An 18,211-nucleotide genomic window follows, 5' to 3' on the forward strand; every position below is an offset into this window, starting at 1 on the left:
TCATGCACTCGTTCAGCCACTTGGTCGCCCCCCAGATATCAAACAGAGTGAGTGCCTGCCTGGCCTGGTGTTGGGGACATGGGCAAGTGCCAGTTCTCATGGAGCATCCAGGGAAGAAGGAACACAGTCAATAGTTAAGCAAATGGGTAAACAAGAGATAAGATGTCAAGAGCCATGAGAAAACAGAGAGGGTGTGAAAGAGTAACAGGGGTAGGAGGACTCTTCACTGTGTGTTCAGAAATGACCTCTCGGAAGAGAGGGCCAAGGTGGCAAGAATAGCAGGTGCAAAGGTCCTGGGGCAGGTATGTGCTGGGCATGCTAGAGGAACAGGAGGGAGGTCATGTGGCTAGAGCAAGAAGTGGGGCAGAACAGCAGCCCCTGTGATGGGGGGCAACTCTGCTGGAGCCATGCAGGGCCCTGGAAGCCAGGGTCAGTGGCCGAAATCTGATCGAAACTCCCTTTTGTTCTGAGTGTAAAGAGAAGCCGTAGGCCAGCCGAGGGGCAAGCAAGGAAGTAAGGAGATTGAGTGGCATTTTTACACCATCCCTTTGACTGTTGCATGGGAAAGGGTAGAACAGGAAGTGTGGACATAGAGGTCTGCTAGGAAGCTGGCCTTGGGCTCGGGTGGAAAAAGGAATTCTGACTGCTGACCCCGGATGTGCTGATGGGCTGGGCATGGGCGCCAAGGTGGAACAACCTTGGTGTGACCTTCAGGTGCGCGGCTGGGCCTCTGTGATGCCATCCTGGCTACTCCAGGCTACTCTCCCCATCTCAAGGTTCCTCCCTTCATCACAGCTGCCGAGTCCCTTTTGTTGTGGGAGGGGACGTATTCCACAGGTTCCAGGGATGAGGACGTGGACATCCTTCGGGGAGCGTTATTCTGTCTACCTCACCATCCCCTGTGCTGGTAAAGCAGAGTCAGGGTTCCGGAAGGTTTTGGTGAAAAGGTTGACCCTCCAGAGCCAGGGTTCTGTCCGTCCTGCTCTCTGCTCCTGAGCAGCCCCCAGGAGGAGGTCCCCTGTGCACGGCTCCTGGGCAGCTGTGGTTGGCTGAGGAGGGGGGACGCCTCCTGGGCTGCCCCCCACCCCCCAGGGCTCCGTTTCCCTGAGGCCTTGCAGCCCACGGCTCTGCCTCTCCTCCTTGGGCACTTGCTTCCAGCCCCCGGCTCTCGAGGCCCCCGTCCCCGCGGGCACTCAGGCATCCCGTGGCTGAAGAAGGGCCCTGGAGCAACCACTGCCTCCCTGCCCCGCAGGCCTGGACTCCTCAGGGGGGGTGTGAGTCCCAGCGGTAATGGGCCATGAGCACCCCTATCTCGGCCCGCCCGGTCCTGATTCTCACAGAAGCCCCAGAAATGTGTCCTGCTCTCCCGTCTGAAGGAGCGGAGGCTGAGGCTCGGAGAGGGTGAGTGGTGGCGAGTGCAGGAGAAAGTACTCAAACTGCAGATGACAGGAGCCCCCGCACCCTGCCTGGAGAGGGAAGCAGGAGAGGTCACCAGCAGCGTGGGGGGACATGGAGGAGGTGACCCTGGAGGCCAAGGGGAGAAATTAGGCCCCACTCACTGCTGCCACCAGACCCCGACTTCCGTGAGTGCCTCAAGCCCACCCTGCCGCGGGGGGGAGGCACCATGGTGGCCGTGAGGGACACTTGGGCAGGGTGTGCCAGCTTTAGGGGACACATTCACTCACCGGTGTCCCGCCTGCCTGGGGGGGAGTCCAGGCCGGCCAGTCTGCTGAGCACGCAGAGGAGCTCACCCACCACCACTGTTGGGGTCCCGGTCTTGCCGTGGGTGCGTGGACGAGGCACCCACCTTCCCTGTCTAGAGGATGGGGGGCTGGCCCGCGGAGCCCTCACAGGGACTTCTGCAGATGGGACTCGAACTGGGAAGCAGTTAACGGGTGGCTCTCCTCCCTCCAGGCACCTCAGGAATGAATCCCAAACAGCTTGCCTTTGGGAAGGGTTTAGGTATTCATTCCCAGATCCTTCCTAGTGGGTTCCCTGAACCGCTGGTGGCCAGCGCAGGCCTCTCCTCTGGTCTCAGCTGCTCCTCCCGGCCTTGCTCAGCGGGGCCTTCCGCGCAGGCCAGGACACAGCTGGTCCCGGTCAGAGCCAGAGAAGCGAATTAGTTACAGCAGGGGGTGCGCTGGGGCGGCAGTGCTGATGGGGTGCCAAGCCCCACCTGAGCATGGCCAGCATCCTCAGCATCCTTAGGCACGTTTTCCCCAGATTTCTGAAACAGCACACCATGGGTCCCAGGAGACACTGGCCATGGCATCCTTCTCGATGCAGGAAGCCCGTTGTTCTCTCAGGGAACGGTGGACCCCTGCTCCGCTCTGCTGTGTCCTCCCAGTGATGTGGGGAGTTCTGGGGCCCATGGACCCGATCTGAGATGCTGGACTGCAGAAAGGAAGGAAACAGCTGCTTTCTGAGCACGGAAATTCTCCAGTTTGGTGGGCAGTCATTATGGGCGCCAGATCCTGGGGTGGCATGCCCGGCTGTCCCCGTTTGCCTGGCACCAAGGGCTTCCTGGACGCGGGACTTCCAGCACTAACGCTAAGCTGAGCTGGGACCGTTGTCACCCTGTGCATGAGGACACAGCAGGTAGCAGGACAGGTGGGTCCTGCCCCTCTAGAGGGCCGCCCCCCTTCTCCCTGGGGAGCAAGCAGTCGCAGCTCCAAGTAAGAGCCAGCGATTTGGGGGTCCAGGGACTCACCTCAGACCAGGGCAGGGAAGGCCTGGCTGGGTCCTCTGCCCTCTGTCTGGTCCTCTTGCCTACCCCAGGCCTCTGAGGCCAGGATCATCATCCCATCTTTGCAGATGAGGTGAAGGAGACTCAGGCTGGCAAAGGCCTCCCCCGGGATGAAGGGTGGAGGCCAGGTCAACACCCTAGCTCAGCTTCCTGCTTAGCCAGGGGCCTGTCCACTACCCCTGCTGCCCTGGCCTGGCCTCAAGGCCACAAACCCATGCTCCTTCTAGAGAGTGCAAGGGAAGGTGACCCCCAGTAGCTGTGTACACAGCATTGTCTCCCCTCCCCCTTGCGCGGGGTGGGGGAGTGGGAGCAAGCAGAGCTGGATGAGCCAGAGGCCAGCAAGCGAGCAACCCACACAATTCTCTGCAAGGAAAAAAAGAGCAGAGATGTAATGAGCCAGCCACCCTTCACTGATTTGCACATAATCGTATCTTTCCCTTAATGGAACCAGCCACCGAGGCGCCCTGACACCTGCTCTCTCCATTCTCCCCGTTTGATTCAAGAGGTTTAGACCGTGCCTGGTCGCGTTCACCGTTCAGCAGACATGACCGAGGCCCACCGGGCCCACCGGCCCGTGCCGGCGCTCAGTGGAGGGCCCCCCGTCACACCCCTGTCGCCGCAGCCTCTCGGTCATGCGGGACTGAGAACTTTCTGCATGTTGGCACTTGTGCACTTCTGCGGCCGTCACCTTGGCTGCAGGTGCTAGCAGGTGTTGAGGGCCCGGTGGAGGATGCTGGAATGAATGAATGTTATCCAGTGATGGCCCAGTGCCCACACACCCCGCCCCGTGGAGGCTCTGCCCCCTGAGGTGGGAGCGTGGGGCAGGTGGAGCGGGGCGGGGGGCTTCCCCACCTGGGGAGGTGGGGATGCGCTCAGGGGCAGGCTACCCTGGTATCAGCTCCTCTTAGAGACACTTTACTTTCGTGCCAGTAGTTCTGTTTGCAACACCGGATCCTCAGGACGTGAGGCAGGAATTCAGACGGAGCTCAGTATAAAAACGTGCACAGTGGGGATATTTATATACTGAAAAAGTGGACACGGCCTCACTGGGCTCGGGTGGGTAAATTACAGTTTATTCCTTTAATGGAATCCCCTGCAGCCTTTGAAAACATTCTCACAAAAATGTCAACATGTGGAACATGGTTCTGTTCTCATGGTCCCAGAGCGCCAGCCACCAAGCCACAGCGGTGAGGACATGTGGGGAAAGGGCTGGAAGTAGGGGGGAATTGTAGAAAATTAGTTTTATTTCTATGAACTTTCCAAATTTTCTATGAAGAAACAGAATATGGGGGGGAGACTTGATCTCAGGCTTTCTTGGAAGAATGGACTTGGTGGGACGCGTGGCGGGTGGTTCTGGACCTGCAGTTACTCTCCACCCGCACCCAGCTGCACACAGAGTGGCCCCGTGCGCTGCCTCCCACCTCTGCCCGCCCCCTGTTCCCGGTGTGCCCCCTCCCTGTCCACGTCCACATGCACGCACACTCCCACTCACGCTCACATGTACTCCCATGCACATACATGCACATACATGTTTGCACACACGCACACTCCCACACACGCGTGCTTACACACTCATACTCACATGCACAGCCACACACTCCCACTTAGACACACACGTGCTCTCACACACTCGTGCTCTCACACACTCATACGCGCACACATACGTGCATCTCTCGTACGCGCACTCTCACCCTGTAATGCACACACGCACTCACGCCCATCCCCGGCTTGGCTGCGCAAGGTCAGCTGAAGAGACGCAAGCACTCTGAGGACAGCCCTTCTGCGCAGGGAGGGTTTTCCTCGCCGCCCTCCAAGGCAGGCCACCCCCCAACTTTCCTCCAGACCTGTGCCTCCGGGACCCTGAGAGGGGCCTCGGCCTCCTTGCTTGGGCTCCAGGGCCCCCCCAGCAGCTGGGCGGGGGTCTTCCCCGCGGTCACCTGGTGGCAGAAGCAGCAGCTGCGAGTCAGGGGGTGTCCCCGGTCAGCCTGGGGATGCGACAAGTAGAGGTCAGCCGAGGCAGGCTGGCAGGGCTTGGGGTTGGCCCCTTGCGGCTGCACGGCGAGTAGCGAGTGATGCAAAGTCACAACGCAGCCTTGGGCCCCCTCCCTGACCTCCACGGTCGGGTCAGTGAGCCGGCGACCTCTTGCCTGGCCATGTCGGTGTGTAGGGCCGTCAAAAGAAGTGACCGCAGACCGTGAGCTTCACAGAGCAGGCATTCGCGCCCTCACGGGTCTGCAGGCTGGGTGTCACCTGGGCTGTGCCCCCACCGGAGGCTCCAGGGGAGGCTCCTTCCTGCTCGCCCAGCGTCTCGGCCTCCAAACTCTGCCTCCGTCTTCATGTGGCTTCTCCTCCAAGTCTGCTACCCCTCATCTGCCTCTCCCCAGGACATGTCTCATTCTCAAATCCCACCCGTGCCTCCAAGCGGGCCCCCCAGACCTCCCCTCCCACCATCCTATGGGGATGTCCTGGGGGTTTGAGGGGAGTGGGAGGTGGAAAGCACAGCACTTTCCAGTCTACCGACCCCCACCCCCATCTCCCCCACCCCTCTGCGCCCCCCATCCCCGCTCTGCTCCTCGGGTTCCAGACCTTTGCCCAGCTAGTATCCTGTTACCTCTGTGGTGCCCCCAGGATGGCCCCGCCCTCCCTGGGGGACGCTGGGCAGGCCACGGTGCATGTGTGTGTGGTGGAGGCCCAGCCAGGTCCCAGGCATACCACGGACAGCCCCTGCCACGTTCTTCCCTCGGTTCTGAGGCTCTCTCCTGGTTTTCCTCTCCACCGTGGGCCGTGGCCCCAGCTCAGCCCTTTCGGGCAGGAGCATGGGAGACCCCGGCTGACCCCGGGCCCCTCCGGCATGGCACAGACCCTCTGGGGCCAGCTCTGGTGTCCGCACCTGTCTTCTCCAGCCTGCACATCTGGACAGCAGGGACTGGGCCACGCATCTGTGCTCAGCACCCAGGCTGCACGGAGGGGGCGGCTGCCGTGGTGGGGGAAGGAGTGAGGGAATGAATGAATGCATGAATGAATGAATGGCAGACAGGTGCGCAAGGCCAGCTGGGCAGTGCCCTTGACAGTGTCGTGTCCTGTGTCCCTTGCAGATGTGCTGGTGGACGGACAGCCCTGCGACTGTGAGGCCGCGGCCTGCCGGGTGGGCGACCCCGTGCGTCTGGAGGTGCGGCTGACCAACCGGAGCCCGCGCAGCGTGGGGCCCTTCGCCCTCACTGTGGCGCCCTTCCAGGACCACCAGAACGGGGTGCACAACTATGACCTGCGCGACGCCGTCTCCTTCGTGGGCTCCAGCACCTTCCACCTGGATGCGGTGCGTGGTGGTCTGCGAGCCCCAGCGCAGCCCCCGTGGCCATTGGCCCTGTATCCCCAGACCCCCGCCCCCGGGCCGTGGGCTTAGTGGGGAGCAAGCGCAGACTTGTCTGTGCCGACCCTCGTTCATGCGACTCACCACAGGACCCCCCGAGTCCTGGCTGTGGTCCGGATGGAGAGACCACCCCGAAGCTTGTTAAGGAGGCGGGGCAGGTGGAGGAGGCCTGGGATAGCGTCAGACCTGCTGCCGTCACCGGCCTCTGGCCCCGCTCAGTCAGTGCTCCCGGCCTGGTGCTGGCTGCCCGCGGCCCAGCGGGCCCAGTGACACCCACACAGCACAGCCCTCACGGCCCATTCACCTGAAAGGACGCCTCATCCCAACCACTCCCCAGCCTGCCTCCACCCCCACATGGCCCAGGAAAGGAAGTGCTATGCTCCCTCTGAAGCCAGGAGCTAAGGCTCAGAGAGGGGCAGCCGCCTGCTTGGGGAGGCACAGCAGGGAAGCCCTGGAGGGGGCCCTCCCCTCCCCCGTTGCCCCCACGTCCAGGCAGGTCCAAGGGTCTCCTGGTGGCTTTGGGGGTCGGTCTGCTCCGGGCTGACATCCGCCCCTCTTCCCACAGGTGCAGCCTGCGGGCCGGTCGGCCTGCCTGGGAGCCCTGCTCTTCCTCTACACGGGCGACTTCTTCCTCCACATCCGCTTCCACCAGGACAGTGCGAGCAAGGAGCTGCCGCCGTCCTGGTTCTGCCTGCCCAGCGTGCACGTGCGCGCCCTGGAGGCACAGGCCTGAGCCCCGCGGCCCTCCTCTGGGGCCCTGCGGCCCCTCCTCTGCGGGCATGGGTGACCCAGCAGCCACAGGGGCCCGGCCTGGCCCCCACCTTCCCTCCGTCAGTCCCCACCCCTCCTCCCCCATCTCCTGCGAGTGCCCCAGACACGGCAGCCTCACCCCTTCCCGAACCGGCCAGCAGGGCCCTCTGCTGGAGCTTGGCACTAACCAGACCCCAGAGAGCAACACCCATCCAGCCCAGCCGCCCCCCGCCATCCCCCCCGGGTCCTGGCACCTGTTGCTGTGACCTGGGGGTCACAGCCCAGCCAGGAGAGAGGAAAGGTGGGCATGAGGGAGGGCCACGGCTCGGTGGGGCCTGGGGTACCTCCCGGGAGCCCCCTCACACCTGGCCCTCCCCCACCCCCAGTGCTGGCTCTTCTCCCGAGGGCCCCAAGGCAGCCCAGGCAGGAGGGGTGGGTCTGTGCATCAAGCAGGTCCATCTGCCCACCCCCCCCCCCCAGCAGGCAGACATCCAGGCCTCTGCCAGCTACCCCGGGCCTGGGGCTGTGTCCAGGCTGGGCTTGGGGTGCCATGGCCTGCGTGTGTCCGTGACAAAATCTCCAATAAACGGCCCGCCTTGCTTCTCCGCTGGTCCACTGCGTCCGTGCATCTGCTTGCCCGGCGTGGTCAGGGGCCACCCCACCCAGCCCATCAGCCCCTGACTCAGGTAGGGATTCCCACGCACGCGGGACAGCACACGGAAACTGCCTGTGACACAGCTGGGGGCCAGCAGGGGGCCCGTGTCTGTCTGTCCCTGTGACCCCAGCCCCTCCCTTGCATGCACTCTTTGGGCCTGGCTCCCCAGCCCCGGTCAGAGCCCTGACTCGAGCCCCACCCCCCAGTCCTCGGCCCCTGACGACGGCTCTGGCCATCTTGGCCTCCTGCTTTCTCTCACGTGATCCACGCAACATCTGCCTCTCTCTTGCACCCCGCTCCAACACTCGGGAAGACGTTCGGGCGTGACAGCGGGCATAGGTTGGGCTGGGCGTCCCTGGCCTGATGGGACAGTCCCTGTTGAGGCCACAGCCCTCGACCTGTGAGGGCGGGCTCTCCCCTCGGCCCTCCCCTCCTCCCTGCTCCCTGGGGGGCCGCCCGCCCGCTCGTCCCTGCAGCAGCCACTGTGACCTGCAGCCCTCCCCGCGGGCAGGCTCCTGGTGCCTCTGTGCCCACAGCATCGGTGTGTCTGGCACACGTTGGTCCCGGGGCAGGACTCTGGGCCTCCCTGTTTCCACAAGGCTGCCCAGGGCAGCAGGGATAGCACCGACTCGCTCTCGGGGACCATCGCCAGGCTGTCGTGGGGCCTGGGTGATCCCCAGGAAAGCTGCGGGCTCGGGGCAGGGGAGGACTTTCCTGGCCCCACCTCTCAAGGAGCTGCATGGTATCCACTGGGGCGGCACCTTCCAGTGCCTGGTGTGGCTGGGACACTCGGCCCCTGCTGTGCGTTCAACTGCTCTGGGCCTGGGGGCGCTGCCTCCCTCACGGGGCGGGGGGGGGGGGGGGGGGGGACGGCGTCTCCAAGGGCCTGGAGCACATAGCAGGAGATGCTGGAGGGGGACCAGAATCCTGCAGGGGTCCTCCCTGCTGCTCCAGCCTGTGTCCCCCGGGGGGACCGCCTGCTCCCATACTTCCCTCTGATGTGGGTGTGCGTCCAGGCCCAGGCCCCAGGGCTAAGCTGCCACCTGGGGTCTTGCAGGCTGCTTCCCTCTTCGGGGCTCCCACCGGGAGGGTGAGCAGGGCGGGAGTCCAGCCTGGGCCTGCAGGGCTGGGCCGCCCTGGGGAGGGGCACTTTATTCAGCTGGCACCAAGATTCCCTGGGGGCTGTGGTGGCCCGGCGCCCCCAGCTCCTTCAGACTCACTGCTCACGGGCCGTGCTCCTCCTGGGGCTCCACCCTGAGCAGCGCCCCCTCTCCTGGCCGGAAGGAAGACATGGAGCGCCTCAGCAGAGGCCGGCCCCGGGAGGGTCTTGGTCTGAGTGTTTTGCTAGGACAGTGAGCTGTTCTAACAAATTATCAAACCTGAGGAGGGGGTAATGGGAACCCCAATTTATAGCTGGTTGGTTCGAAGTACAGGTGGCCAGGACTCGTGAAGAGTGTCTTCAGTGGGGGCAGTTTTGTGGGACTGAGCCCTTCACCTAACTCCAGGTGGTTCACGTCAGAACTGAGTTGACCTGTAGGACACCCAGCCAGGGTCCAAGTGGGGAATTGACTGGGGTGGGGACCCTACACGTGGCGTCAGAAGGCATGGTGAGTATAGAGGACAGGTTCCCTCACTAAGCCAGGAAGGGAACAGGCCTCTGGCCCCAGGACCCAGTGTCCAGGCTGCCATCCATGGCCTCCTGCGGGGCAATCAGGGTGGGCATGCTGTGGGTGGTGTGCAGTGCCCTGGTGCCCATTATCAGCCGCCTGAAGCTCACAGCTCCATAGGGAAAGCACGCAAGGGAGTCTACCGTGGCAGGAGCTGGGGACTTGCAGCAGAGATGGCCAAAGCCCTTCGCTCAGGCGTAGAAAACTCCTTCCAGGGCCATGTGATCATCTGTTTCTGGCTCCCCCAGGACAGGGCCAGGTCTGACCTGTTCCCCATCCTGGACACTCATCCACAGAGATCAGATGGGCAAGCCCGCTGCAGGAGGCCTTGTCCGGGGTCAAGTTCTGGCTCGGCCACTTCCTCAGCTCATCACCTGGGGCATCTTGGCTGTTAGGATTAGATGAGGGGTCCTGCACTGCCCTGCACATAGTAGGTGCTCACTAAATGGCCAGTTGGCCCCTTGGTCAGAGTCTGGGAATATGCCTTGTGTCCCCAGGCAGCAGGAGGCCCCATTTGTGGTGTCCATTCTGCACACCTGTTACAGGTGAGTCACCCTGACGGGTAGGGACCATGTGAAGCTGTTCATCCTCAGCCTGTGTCCAGAGATACCTCCAGAAGGAAGCAAGTCCCTGGCTACTACTGCTGAGCTCTGGGGGCCGCTTGCCAGTGCCAGGCAAACAGTAAGTAAAGTAGTACAAGGGAAGGACCTGGTCTTACTCTGGCCCAGCCCGAGGAAGGAGCCCAGGACCCTCCCGGGCTTGACTGGGTTATGCAGAATGCCGTGCTTCAAGCTGGGAGAGCGGCACCTGCCCCAGCTGGCCCGCTGAATGCCGCATGGCTGGTAGGTGGGCCCGTGGGCTGGTGCGCGGGCCCATCAGTGGGAGCCAGGGCACGGACCCCACAGTTGCAGTGGGGATCTCTGGAGAAACTAAAGGGCTGTTTGGTTGGGTCTGTGGGCAGGAGGATCAAGGAAGGCTTCCCGGAAGAGGTGGCATGAGTGGGGGTGGGGGAGGAGGAAGAGATCTCTAGGAGTACGGGAGGGCTGAGTGAAGACCTGGAAGCAGGACAATAGGCGCTTGGGCCCGTGGAACACAGAGGGACCAGGCCCTTCCTCTCAGCCACTGGGGGCTCATGGGGCCTGTGCTCTGCTGGGCCAGGACCCAGGAAAATGTGATGGATGACCTTGGGGGGACATGGGGAAGGGGGTTGGGCTCTGTTTGGGGTCAGATGGGGGAAGGACCTTGGTCTTGCCGCCGTTCACCAGGGGAGAAGGTGGAGGAAGAAGGTTTGAGCAGAAGGAACAGCATGTGCCAGGAGGCCTGGCACAGACCAGTGGGCAGATGCGTGTGGACAGTTAGTGTGACGGAAAGTGCATGGCCCCAGGGCTGAGGGGGGCAGGGCCTGCCCAGGAGGCACGTGGGGGCCCCGGGGCAGGTGAAGTGCTCGCTGAGTCGAGCCCCTGGAGCCCAGCAGAGAGGCCAGGCCAGGAGACAAGGGATTGGGGGCAGATGGCTGAGGAGGGGAAGCAGGGGGGTTGTGGCCGGGGGTGTTTACGGGCCTGGTGGGCCCGGGGGAGGGGGCCATCGGCCACTGCCCGCGTCTCCTCGTGGCCTGGCGGTCTGCCCCGCAGTGCCCATCATGTGCTCCAGGCCCCCTCCTCCCCCCGCCGGCCTCTTCTCAGTCTCCAAGCCTGTTCTGCCTCGGGGCCTCAACTGTCTTCTCTGCCCGGATGGGTGCTCTGCCCACAGGCCTCACATGGCCTCTTGCATCTCGGTCTCAGCTCCACATCGCCTCCCATGAGGGGACTTTCCTGACCACCCAGCTCTCCATGGAGGAGATGGCCCGATCTGGAATGATCTCTATGCTCACTCATGCATTGTGTGCTCTGTCCTCTGCCGAAATGTGAGGCCCTGGGAAGGTGGCTGGCAGGTGGAGGGCCCTGGGTGGGAATCGGCTGTGAGCCATCCCCAGCCTGGGGGCAGTGCCCTGCGGAGTGGGCAGAGCACTAGGTTGGGAACTCAAACACAGCTCTAGCTCTGCCTTGCTGTGTGACCACGGGCTGGCCCCTCCACTTCTCTGAGCCTTGATTTCTCTTCTGTAAAACGGAGATGATCGTGCCCCCTCAGTGGGAGGTTAAGCGTTGTATCTAAAGGGCCTGTGACAGTGTGGGCATGTCTGGGTGCCCAGAAAACATTTGTGGAATGAAAGAATGAGCACAGCCATTCACCAGCTGTCTTGGCCCTGCCTGCTGTGAGATGTGTGGCCTTGGCAATGCCATGCCGCCTCCCTTGGCCTCACTGTCCTGCTCTGTAAGATGGGATCTACCCCGTTTCAGTCTCCAAGTCCCATACCCACAAGAGCAGAAGACATGGGGCTCTTTCAAGGATCTCCTGGCCTCCTAGATGCTCTGTGTTGTCCAGATGGGGCACGCTGAGGCAGGCGGGACCCCACGTTCCACCACGTGAAGAAGGTCGAGCAAAGCCAGGAAAGGATGCTTTTCGGTCTGTATTTATCTAACTCCCTCCCCCAACACACACACATACGCACAGTCAGTGAGGAGGCCACAGGAAGGGGAAGGGGGAGAGTTTGGGCACAACGCTGGGCCTGGGTCATCAGGGCCCTCAAGACAAGAAGACCCAAGGACCCCCCTCCCCCCCCCGCCCAACGGAGAGGGGCAGCCTGGAAATCAGGAGAGAGGAAATAGGACAAAGCGCTCGCTCAGCCCCGCAGAAGGCAAGATGTATCTCACCGCAGCAGCCTTTGTCGAACAAAAAAATCACAACAACGTAAATGACCATTAATGGGGACTGGACAAACCAACTGCACTTCCGGAGACGAGGCCAGTCGGGCCAGGCGGTACCTGCAGAGCCAGCGTGGCCGTCGTGGGTGCCACTGATGCACGCAGCCGACCCCACCCAGGCAAACAACCTCCCCGCAAAACTCTTATGATTTCTGTGCATCAAAAGCTGTCTAGAGAAACACGTTTAAGAGGTGGAAGGAATACATGCCTCCCTTAGAATAGTGGCCTCCTTTGAGGTTAAAAGAGACTTTCAGAATGGGGTGCAGGGTGGGGGCACTTTAGTCCCTTTGCCCTTGCTTCCCAAGTACATGGGGGAGGGGGAGGGGGAGGAGAGAGAGGTGTGACAGAGATGGAGATGGTGGAGAGCGGGGTGGGGAGAGACGGTGGGGTACAAAGATGGAGGTGGGAGAGATGAGGTGGAAGCCTAGGAAAGCTCACTCCGAAGGACAGTGTTTGACTCCGACTGGTGAGCATATTGGCAATTGCCATTCTTCTTTGACTTTCTCTATTTTTGGTGTCCATAAATAATCACTTCACAGCAGTTATCAGAGAAGATACTGAATGCAACAAGGGAGAAGTCTTGAAGGGCAGGGGATGATGTTGTCTCTTTGGAGAAGGGAATGTTAGAAATAACCCGGGCACCCTGAGAAATCGCCCAGCCAGAGCCTGTGCTCCCATGCCCCCTACCCTTTCCACCACCTGAATGCCCCCACTGCCCTTGGGTTGGGGTGAACTGAGTCAGGCCGCGTGTACTGTGAGGAGTTGGAGCTTTGTCATGGGGTCAGCGTGAGCACGGGAAGGAAGCAGGGGTGCTGCTTGTTGGCATTTGCGTGGCTGAGTCATTCCAGTCACGGAGCTGTGTTACATTGTGTTAGCATTGGCCGAGGCAGGAACCCAGGAGCAGGTGTCTTGGTGAGGGCTGCACGTCCTGGTTCCTCCAGGTGCCCGTGCCGTCAGCTCCCGAGCACTGTAGTCCTACAGCTGGGGGATCTAGAGACCTCCTCCCTCCCAAGGGCCAGGAGAGGCTATGCCAGGAATAGGCTGTATCCTTTTCACTTCACCAGCTGAGCCGGGTCGGTTTTGCCCTCCTGACATTTGTTCCTGTTGGGCAGGACAGGCCTACAATGGCCACATAATCACCTAGTTGTCATGCTCTGTCATCCAAAATTCACCAAGCACAGCAAAGATCCCTAGGGAGATGCCTGAGGAGCTGAACCCCAGCTCAGCCTTTTGTCAACTCTGACCTCAGACAAGTCATTTAAATTAAGCCTCTTTGTGCCCTCAACATTCCTACACATGATAGCAACTCCCCAGTAAATCCTGGTTTCCTTCTCTACCCTTCTCATTGCCTTTCTTGGTTCTACCAGGTTCATGTCCAGCCATGTGCCTGGCATTCCACCATTCTAGGAAGCTTGACACCTAACATCTCTGTTCCCCATTAGCCTCACTATGTGGGTTTATTAGGTAACATGAAATAATATGAGACAGATCTTTCTAACACATATGCTCAAGTGAGAAACGGACGGCCTGACAAAGGAGTGAGCTCTGTAACTTGTCACGATGAGCTCTTTGTATTCAAGCAAAGGCTGGATTTGTGGATGGTTTCAAAAGACCATCCCTGCCAGCCCAGAAAGCACTGTCATTATGATGCTTTACGAGGCAGCCTGGTGCCAGGAAGCTGAGAAGAGAGTGGTGTGCATGTGGTCACCTGGCTCCTAGGGCTTCTGAACTATGTCTTAAGGGCTTAAGACAAATAAAAAATAAGAACAAAAAGAGGGTATCAACATGATGGGTTAGGGGCCCAGACTAAGACTTTTACTAAAAACAATGAAAAATAATGGTAATTATACAAAAAACACATTTGTGAGTGCATCTCTTAGCTGGCAGGAAAGTGAAAGATACACAGCCCAATACCTGTATGTAGGCAAAATCCAGAGAGGCAAGTGATGGACTGATGCCAACTTTCACTTTGAGGGTTTTTTGTCAAAGCAGGGCCATCAGTTTTTGCCATCTTACAAAGGAGGAAGACAAATCTCTGAGCCCATCAGGTGGGGATTCTAATAGGAGACTGCTCCTCATTAATTTGGGAGCCCAAAGGATTAAATTCTTAGTAAAAGATAAACTGAAAATACCCCCTACCCTACTCAGAAAGTAGAAATAAAACTTCCCTATCTCCACCCTTTGATTCCCACCCAAACTGGCCCTCCCATGAATCTGCAGTCCCAAGTCACACTCCCTAAATGCCTTCCCCAAACTTCGAGTCATTCATAAGTTTGAAAGTGGTCCTACACATCTAGCACCCCTGCTACCACATACCTGGCATCTTATAGATGTAAACACATCCTTTCTAAAGGAATTCACATTTGTCCCACAAATTTCCAAGGGTTTCTACAAGGAAACAGAATAAGTCTGTGCTAAAGTTATCATATACAAAAGGAGACAGTGCATCAAGTATGAGAGCCAGAAGAAACAAAAACTTAGGCTCGACAAAAGAAATCAGAGATTTGTTTTATCACACATAGACTATAAAATAAGTATGCTTAACATGTTATGAGAAATGAAAAAAGATTAAAATGAGTAAAGATTTAGAACATCATAAAACAATCAAATGGAGCTCCTATAACTGAAAAATAGAATTAAAATTAAATACTTGATGAATAGGTTAAAGAACAGATTAAACCCAGCTCAGGGGAGAACTGGTGAATGAAAGAGCTGAACACATTATTAAAAAGGCAGCCCGCAAGGACCAGAAAGCATGAAAGAGACTTAAGAAAACATGGAGGACAGAGTGAGAAGCTCTCACATATATCTAATCAGAGTTCCTGGAGGAGACAGCAAAGAGAATGGAGAAAAGGCCATATTCAAAGAGATAATGACTGAGAACATCTCAGAATGATAAAGACAAAAATCCACATATTTAAGAAGCTCAACAAACTCCAAGTAGCATAACACAATAGGCATGTCATAATATAATTTCAAAGACCAGATGCAAAAGGATAATTTAACAGGAGCTAGAAAGACAAGACAAATTACCTTCAAAAAAAAAAAAAATAGCAGATTGCTTGATAGCTGACTTCTCATCAGCAAAAACAAAGTTCAGAAGTCAGTGGAATAATACCTGAGAATGTGCTAAGTAACACAAATACTTTTCAACAGGTGAAATGACATTTTCATATTTAAAAAATAGGGTTTTCCACCACCAAAACCTCATTAAAGGGAATTCTAAAGAATGAACTCCAAGCAGAAAGGAATTGATACCAGAAAAAAGCCAGAGATGCCAGAAGGAAGAAACAATAAATGAAGTGGCACATACATGAGTAAATCTAAACAAGCATTTACTGTGTAAGTAATAATAATTATGGATTATGGAGTTAAAACATAATAGAATTAACATATATAGCAAAATAACACATAAATGTTGGTAAGGTGATGGTCAGAATCAAAGTATTCTATGGTGTTTTAATTTCAATTTCAAAGGTTTAGGATGAGAGTAAAGATACTGATTAACTTAGATTCAAGCTTTGGTGTTTTAAACGTGGAAATTTCAATTCTGGGGTTAACCATTAGGAAAATGAGAAATACCATGAGCAATTTCTAAACTAGATACTCGAAAAGGAATTTAGAAAGCACAGTTATTCCGTCCAAAAGGAGGCAAAAAGGGAAAGAAAAAGGGCCACAGAAATAAATGAAAATGCAAAACAAAACCACAACAATATTATCCTTATATTATAGCTGGGAAAAATGAGGCACACAGCAGTTAAGTAACAGAAGTGGTTATAAAATAAGTTATAGCAATAAAGTACGAATATAACCCAGATAAAAGACTACACGAAAAGGAAAAGGAAAAGATGTGCCAAGAAAATACCAATAGAAGAAAGTCTAAAGCCAAAAATAAATTACTTCTAGAGATAAAGACAATGACATCATGATGATAAAAGTGATAACTCACCAGGAAGCTATAATAACTCTAAATATAAATGCAACCAATAATATAGCCTCAAATACATAAAGCAAAACCTGATAGAACTACAAGAAGTAATACAAACATCTCTGTAACGGAAAGATCAAGAAAACAAAAAGTGTTAAACATAGAAAATTTGAAAAATTCAATCAAATTTGATTTAATAGACTTATGGAGACCACTTCACTGAACAGATATAGAGAAACATTTTTTATCAAGCACATATGTCAAGATTTGCTTTATGGCCCAGTGTGTCGTTGAAGGACTGTTATCATACTAATACAGTCTCTGAACCCAATATGCTTGGTTAGAAATCAATTACAAAAAGATGATTATAAAAGTCTCATGTATTTGGAAATTAGGTAACACTTATAGTTAACTCAGAGTTGAAAGAAATTACACTGAAAAGTAAGAAATACTAAAGTTGAACAACACTAAAAGTATATATTAAAACTTGTGGGATACAGATAAACTAGGGATGTTTTATAAAGTTAAATGCTTATATTCAAAAGAGGGAAGCGTAAAAGTTAATGAACTAAGCACCATTCCCAGGAGCTGAAAACGATGGTAGAAAACACCAAAGAAGATAGAAGACTATAATAAAGATAAGATCATAAATTAATAAAAGAAGACACACAATAACAAAAAGCCAAAGGTTGTTTCTTGAAAAGGCTAATAAAATTGAGAAACCTCTGACTAGACTAATAAAAAGAAAAGGCACAAATAACCACATTACAAATAAAAGGACATCAGATACTGCAGACAATAATAGGATATTATAAAAGGAAATTATGAAGAACTTCATACCAATAAATTTGAAAACATAAATGAAATATACATTTTCCAGAGAAATGTAATAAAAATTGAGATTTATGATAGTAATAATTAGGCTGAATAATCCTAAAGCCGTCAAGAAATCAAATTAGTACTTTAAAAACTGTTACAAAATGACAGTCCAGGCCCAGATGGTTTTTACCAATAAATTCTAGTTCAAGGAACAAAACATTCCAATGATACACAAAATATTTCTGAATGTGGGGAAAGAGGGAAAACACTGATATATTTTTTATGAGGCTTGTATAACCTTAATATGAAAATCTGATGAAGACAGAATGAGAAAAGAAAATTTCAGCCTAAATCATGCATCAACGTAGATGCAAAAATTCAAATCTAAATGTTAGCAAGCAGATTAGTGATATGTGAAGAAGATAGCATATCACGACCAAGTTGCATCTATTCAGAGAATGCAAGGTTGGTTTTACATTGGTAAAGATACTATGAATTCACCACATTAACAAATGAAAGAAGAAAAATCATATGATCATTCATATAGATGTGGGAAGAATCTTTGAAAAAGTCAACATTCTTTCATGACTTTCAAAAAAACCCCTCACCCCACTCCCCCCAATAAAAACCTCTTAGCAATTTAGGTCTAGAGGAGAGTGTCCCTAACCTGATAAAAGGATATCTTTAAAACTATATATACAGCAAACCTTATTCTTAATGCTGAACTATTGTAAGCACTCTCTTTATAATCAGAAACAAAACAAGGACGGCCATTATTTCCACTTCTGTTCACCACTATTTAAGTGGTCCATGTCAGCACAGAAATGCAAAGAAGAGAACAAATTAAAAGGCATAAGGCTAGAAAAGAAGAAACAAAACTGCCGTCATTTGCACATTATGTCATCGATTGCACAAAAAATCCTAAAGAATATTCAGATTTATTAGAATTAATAAGTGCTTAGCAAACCTGTTGGATACAAAGTCAGTATAGAAAAATCCACAGCATATTTGTACCACAGCAACAAATGGCTAGAAAATAAAATGATAAAATTTACCATTGATAGAACTACAAAAGAATATAAAGAATCTGTGGCAGGCAGAATAATGGCATTCCATAGATGTCCAAGTCCTAATTCCCAGAACCTGTGAATATATTGGGTCACATGACAATGAGGAGTCATGGGTATAGGTAAAATTAAAGTCACTAATCACCCAACTTGAAAACAGGGAGATTATCCTGAAATATCCAGGTGGGCCCAGTGTATTCACAAGGATCCTTAAAAGGGGAAGAGGGAAACAAAAGACTGGCAACTTGAGAAGAATTTAGCCTGATATGCCTGGCTTTGAAGGTGGAGGAAGGAGCCATGAGCCAAGAGATGCCTCAATCTTAGAAGCAAGGAAACAGATTCTGTCCTAGAGCCTCACAAAGAACACAGTTCTCCAACACCTTGCCTTTTGCCCAGGGAGACTCAGTT

General features: G+C 54.7%; 1 protein-coding gene across 4 annotated transcripts in view; it reads left to right on the forward strand.

The window, feature by feature from the left end:
* The window catches only part of TRAPPC9 (trafficking protein particle complex subunit 9), a 541,110-nt gene extending 533,639 nt beyond the window's left edge, over nucleotides 1–7,471 (forward strand). For all 4 annotated transcript variants that reach the window (XM_088022741.1, XM_088022742.1, XM_088022743.1 and 1 more), the window contains 2 exons: nucleotides 5,842–6,062; nucleotides 6,682–7,471. In XM_088022741.1, coding sequence (XP_087878867.1) covers nucleotides 5,842–6,062; nucleotides 6,682–6,849 — 389 coding nt within the window. In that variant the 3' untranslated portion in view covers nucleotides 6,850–7,471. The remainder of the gene's footprint in view (nucleotides 1–5,841; nucleotides 6,063–6,681) is intronic.
* Nucleotides 7,472–18,211: the final 10,740 nt, after the last annotated feature.

Source organism: Eumetopias jubatus, unplaced genomic scaffold, assembly GCF_037043125.1.
Source record: "Eumetopias jubatus isolate StellerSeaLion01/CBP00866 unplaced genomic scaffold, mEumJub1_p1.0 scaffold_4, whole genome shotgun sequence".
Lineage (NCBI taxonomy): Eukaryota > Metazoa > Chordata > Mammalia > Carnivora > Otariidae > Eumetopias > Eumetopias jubatus.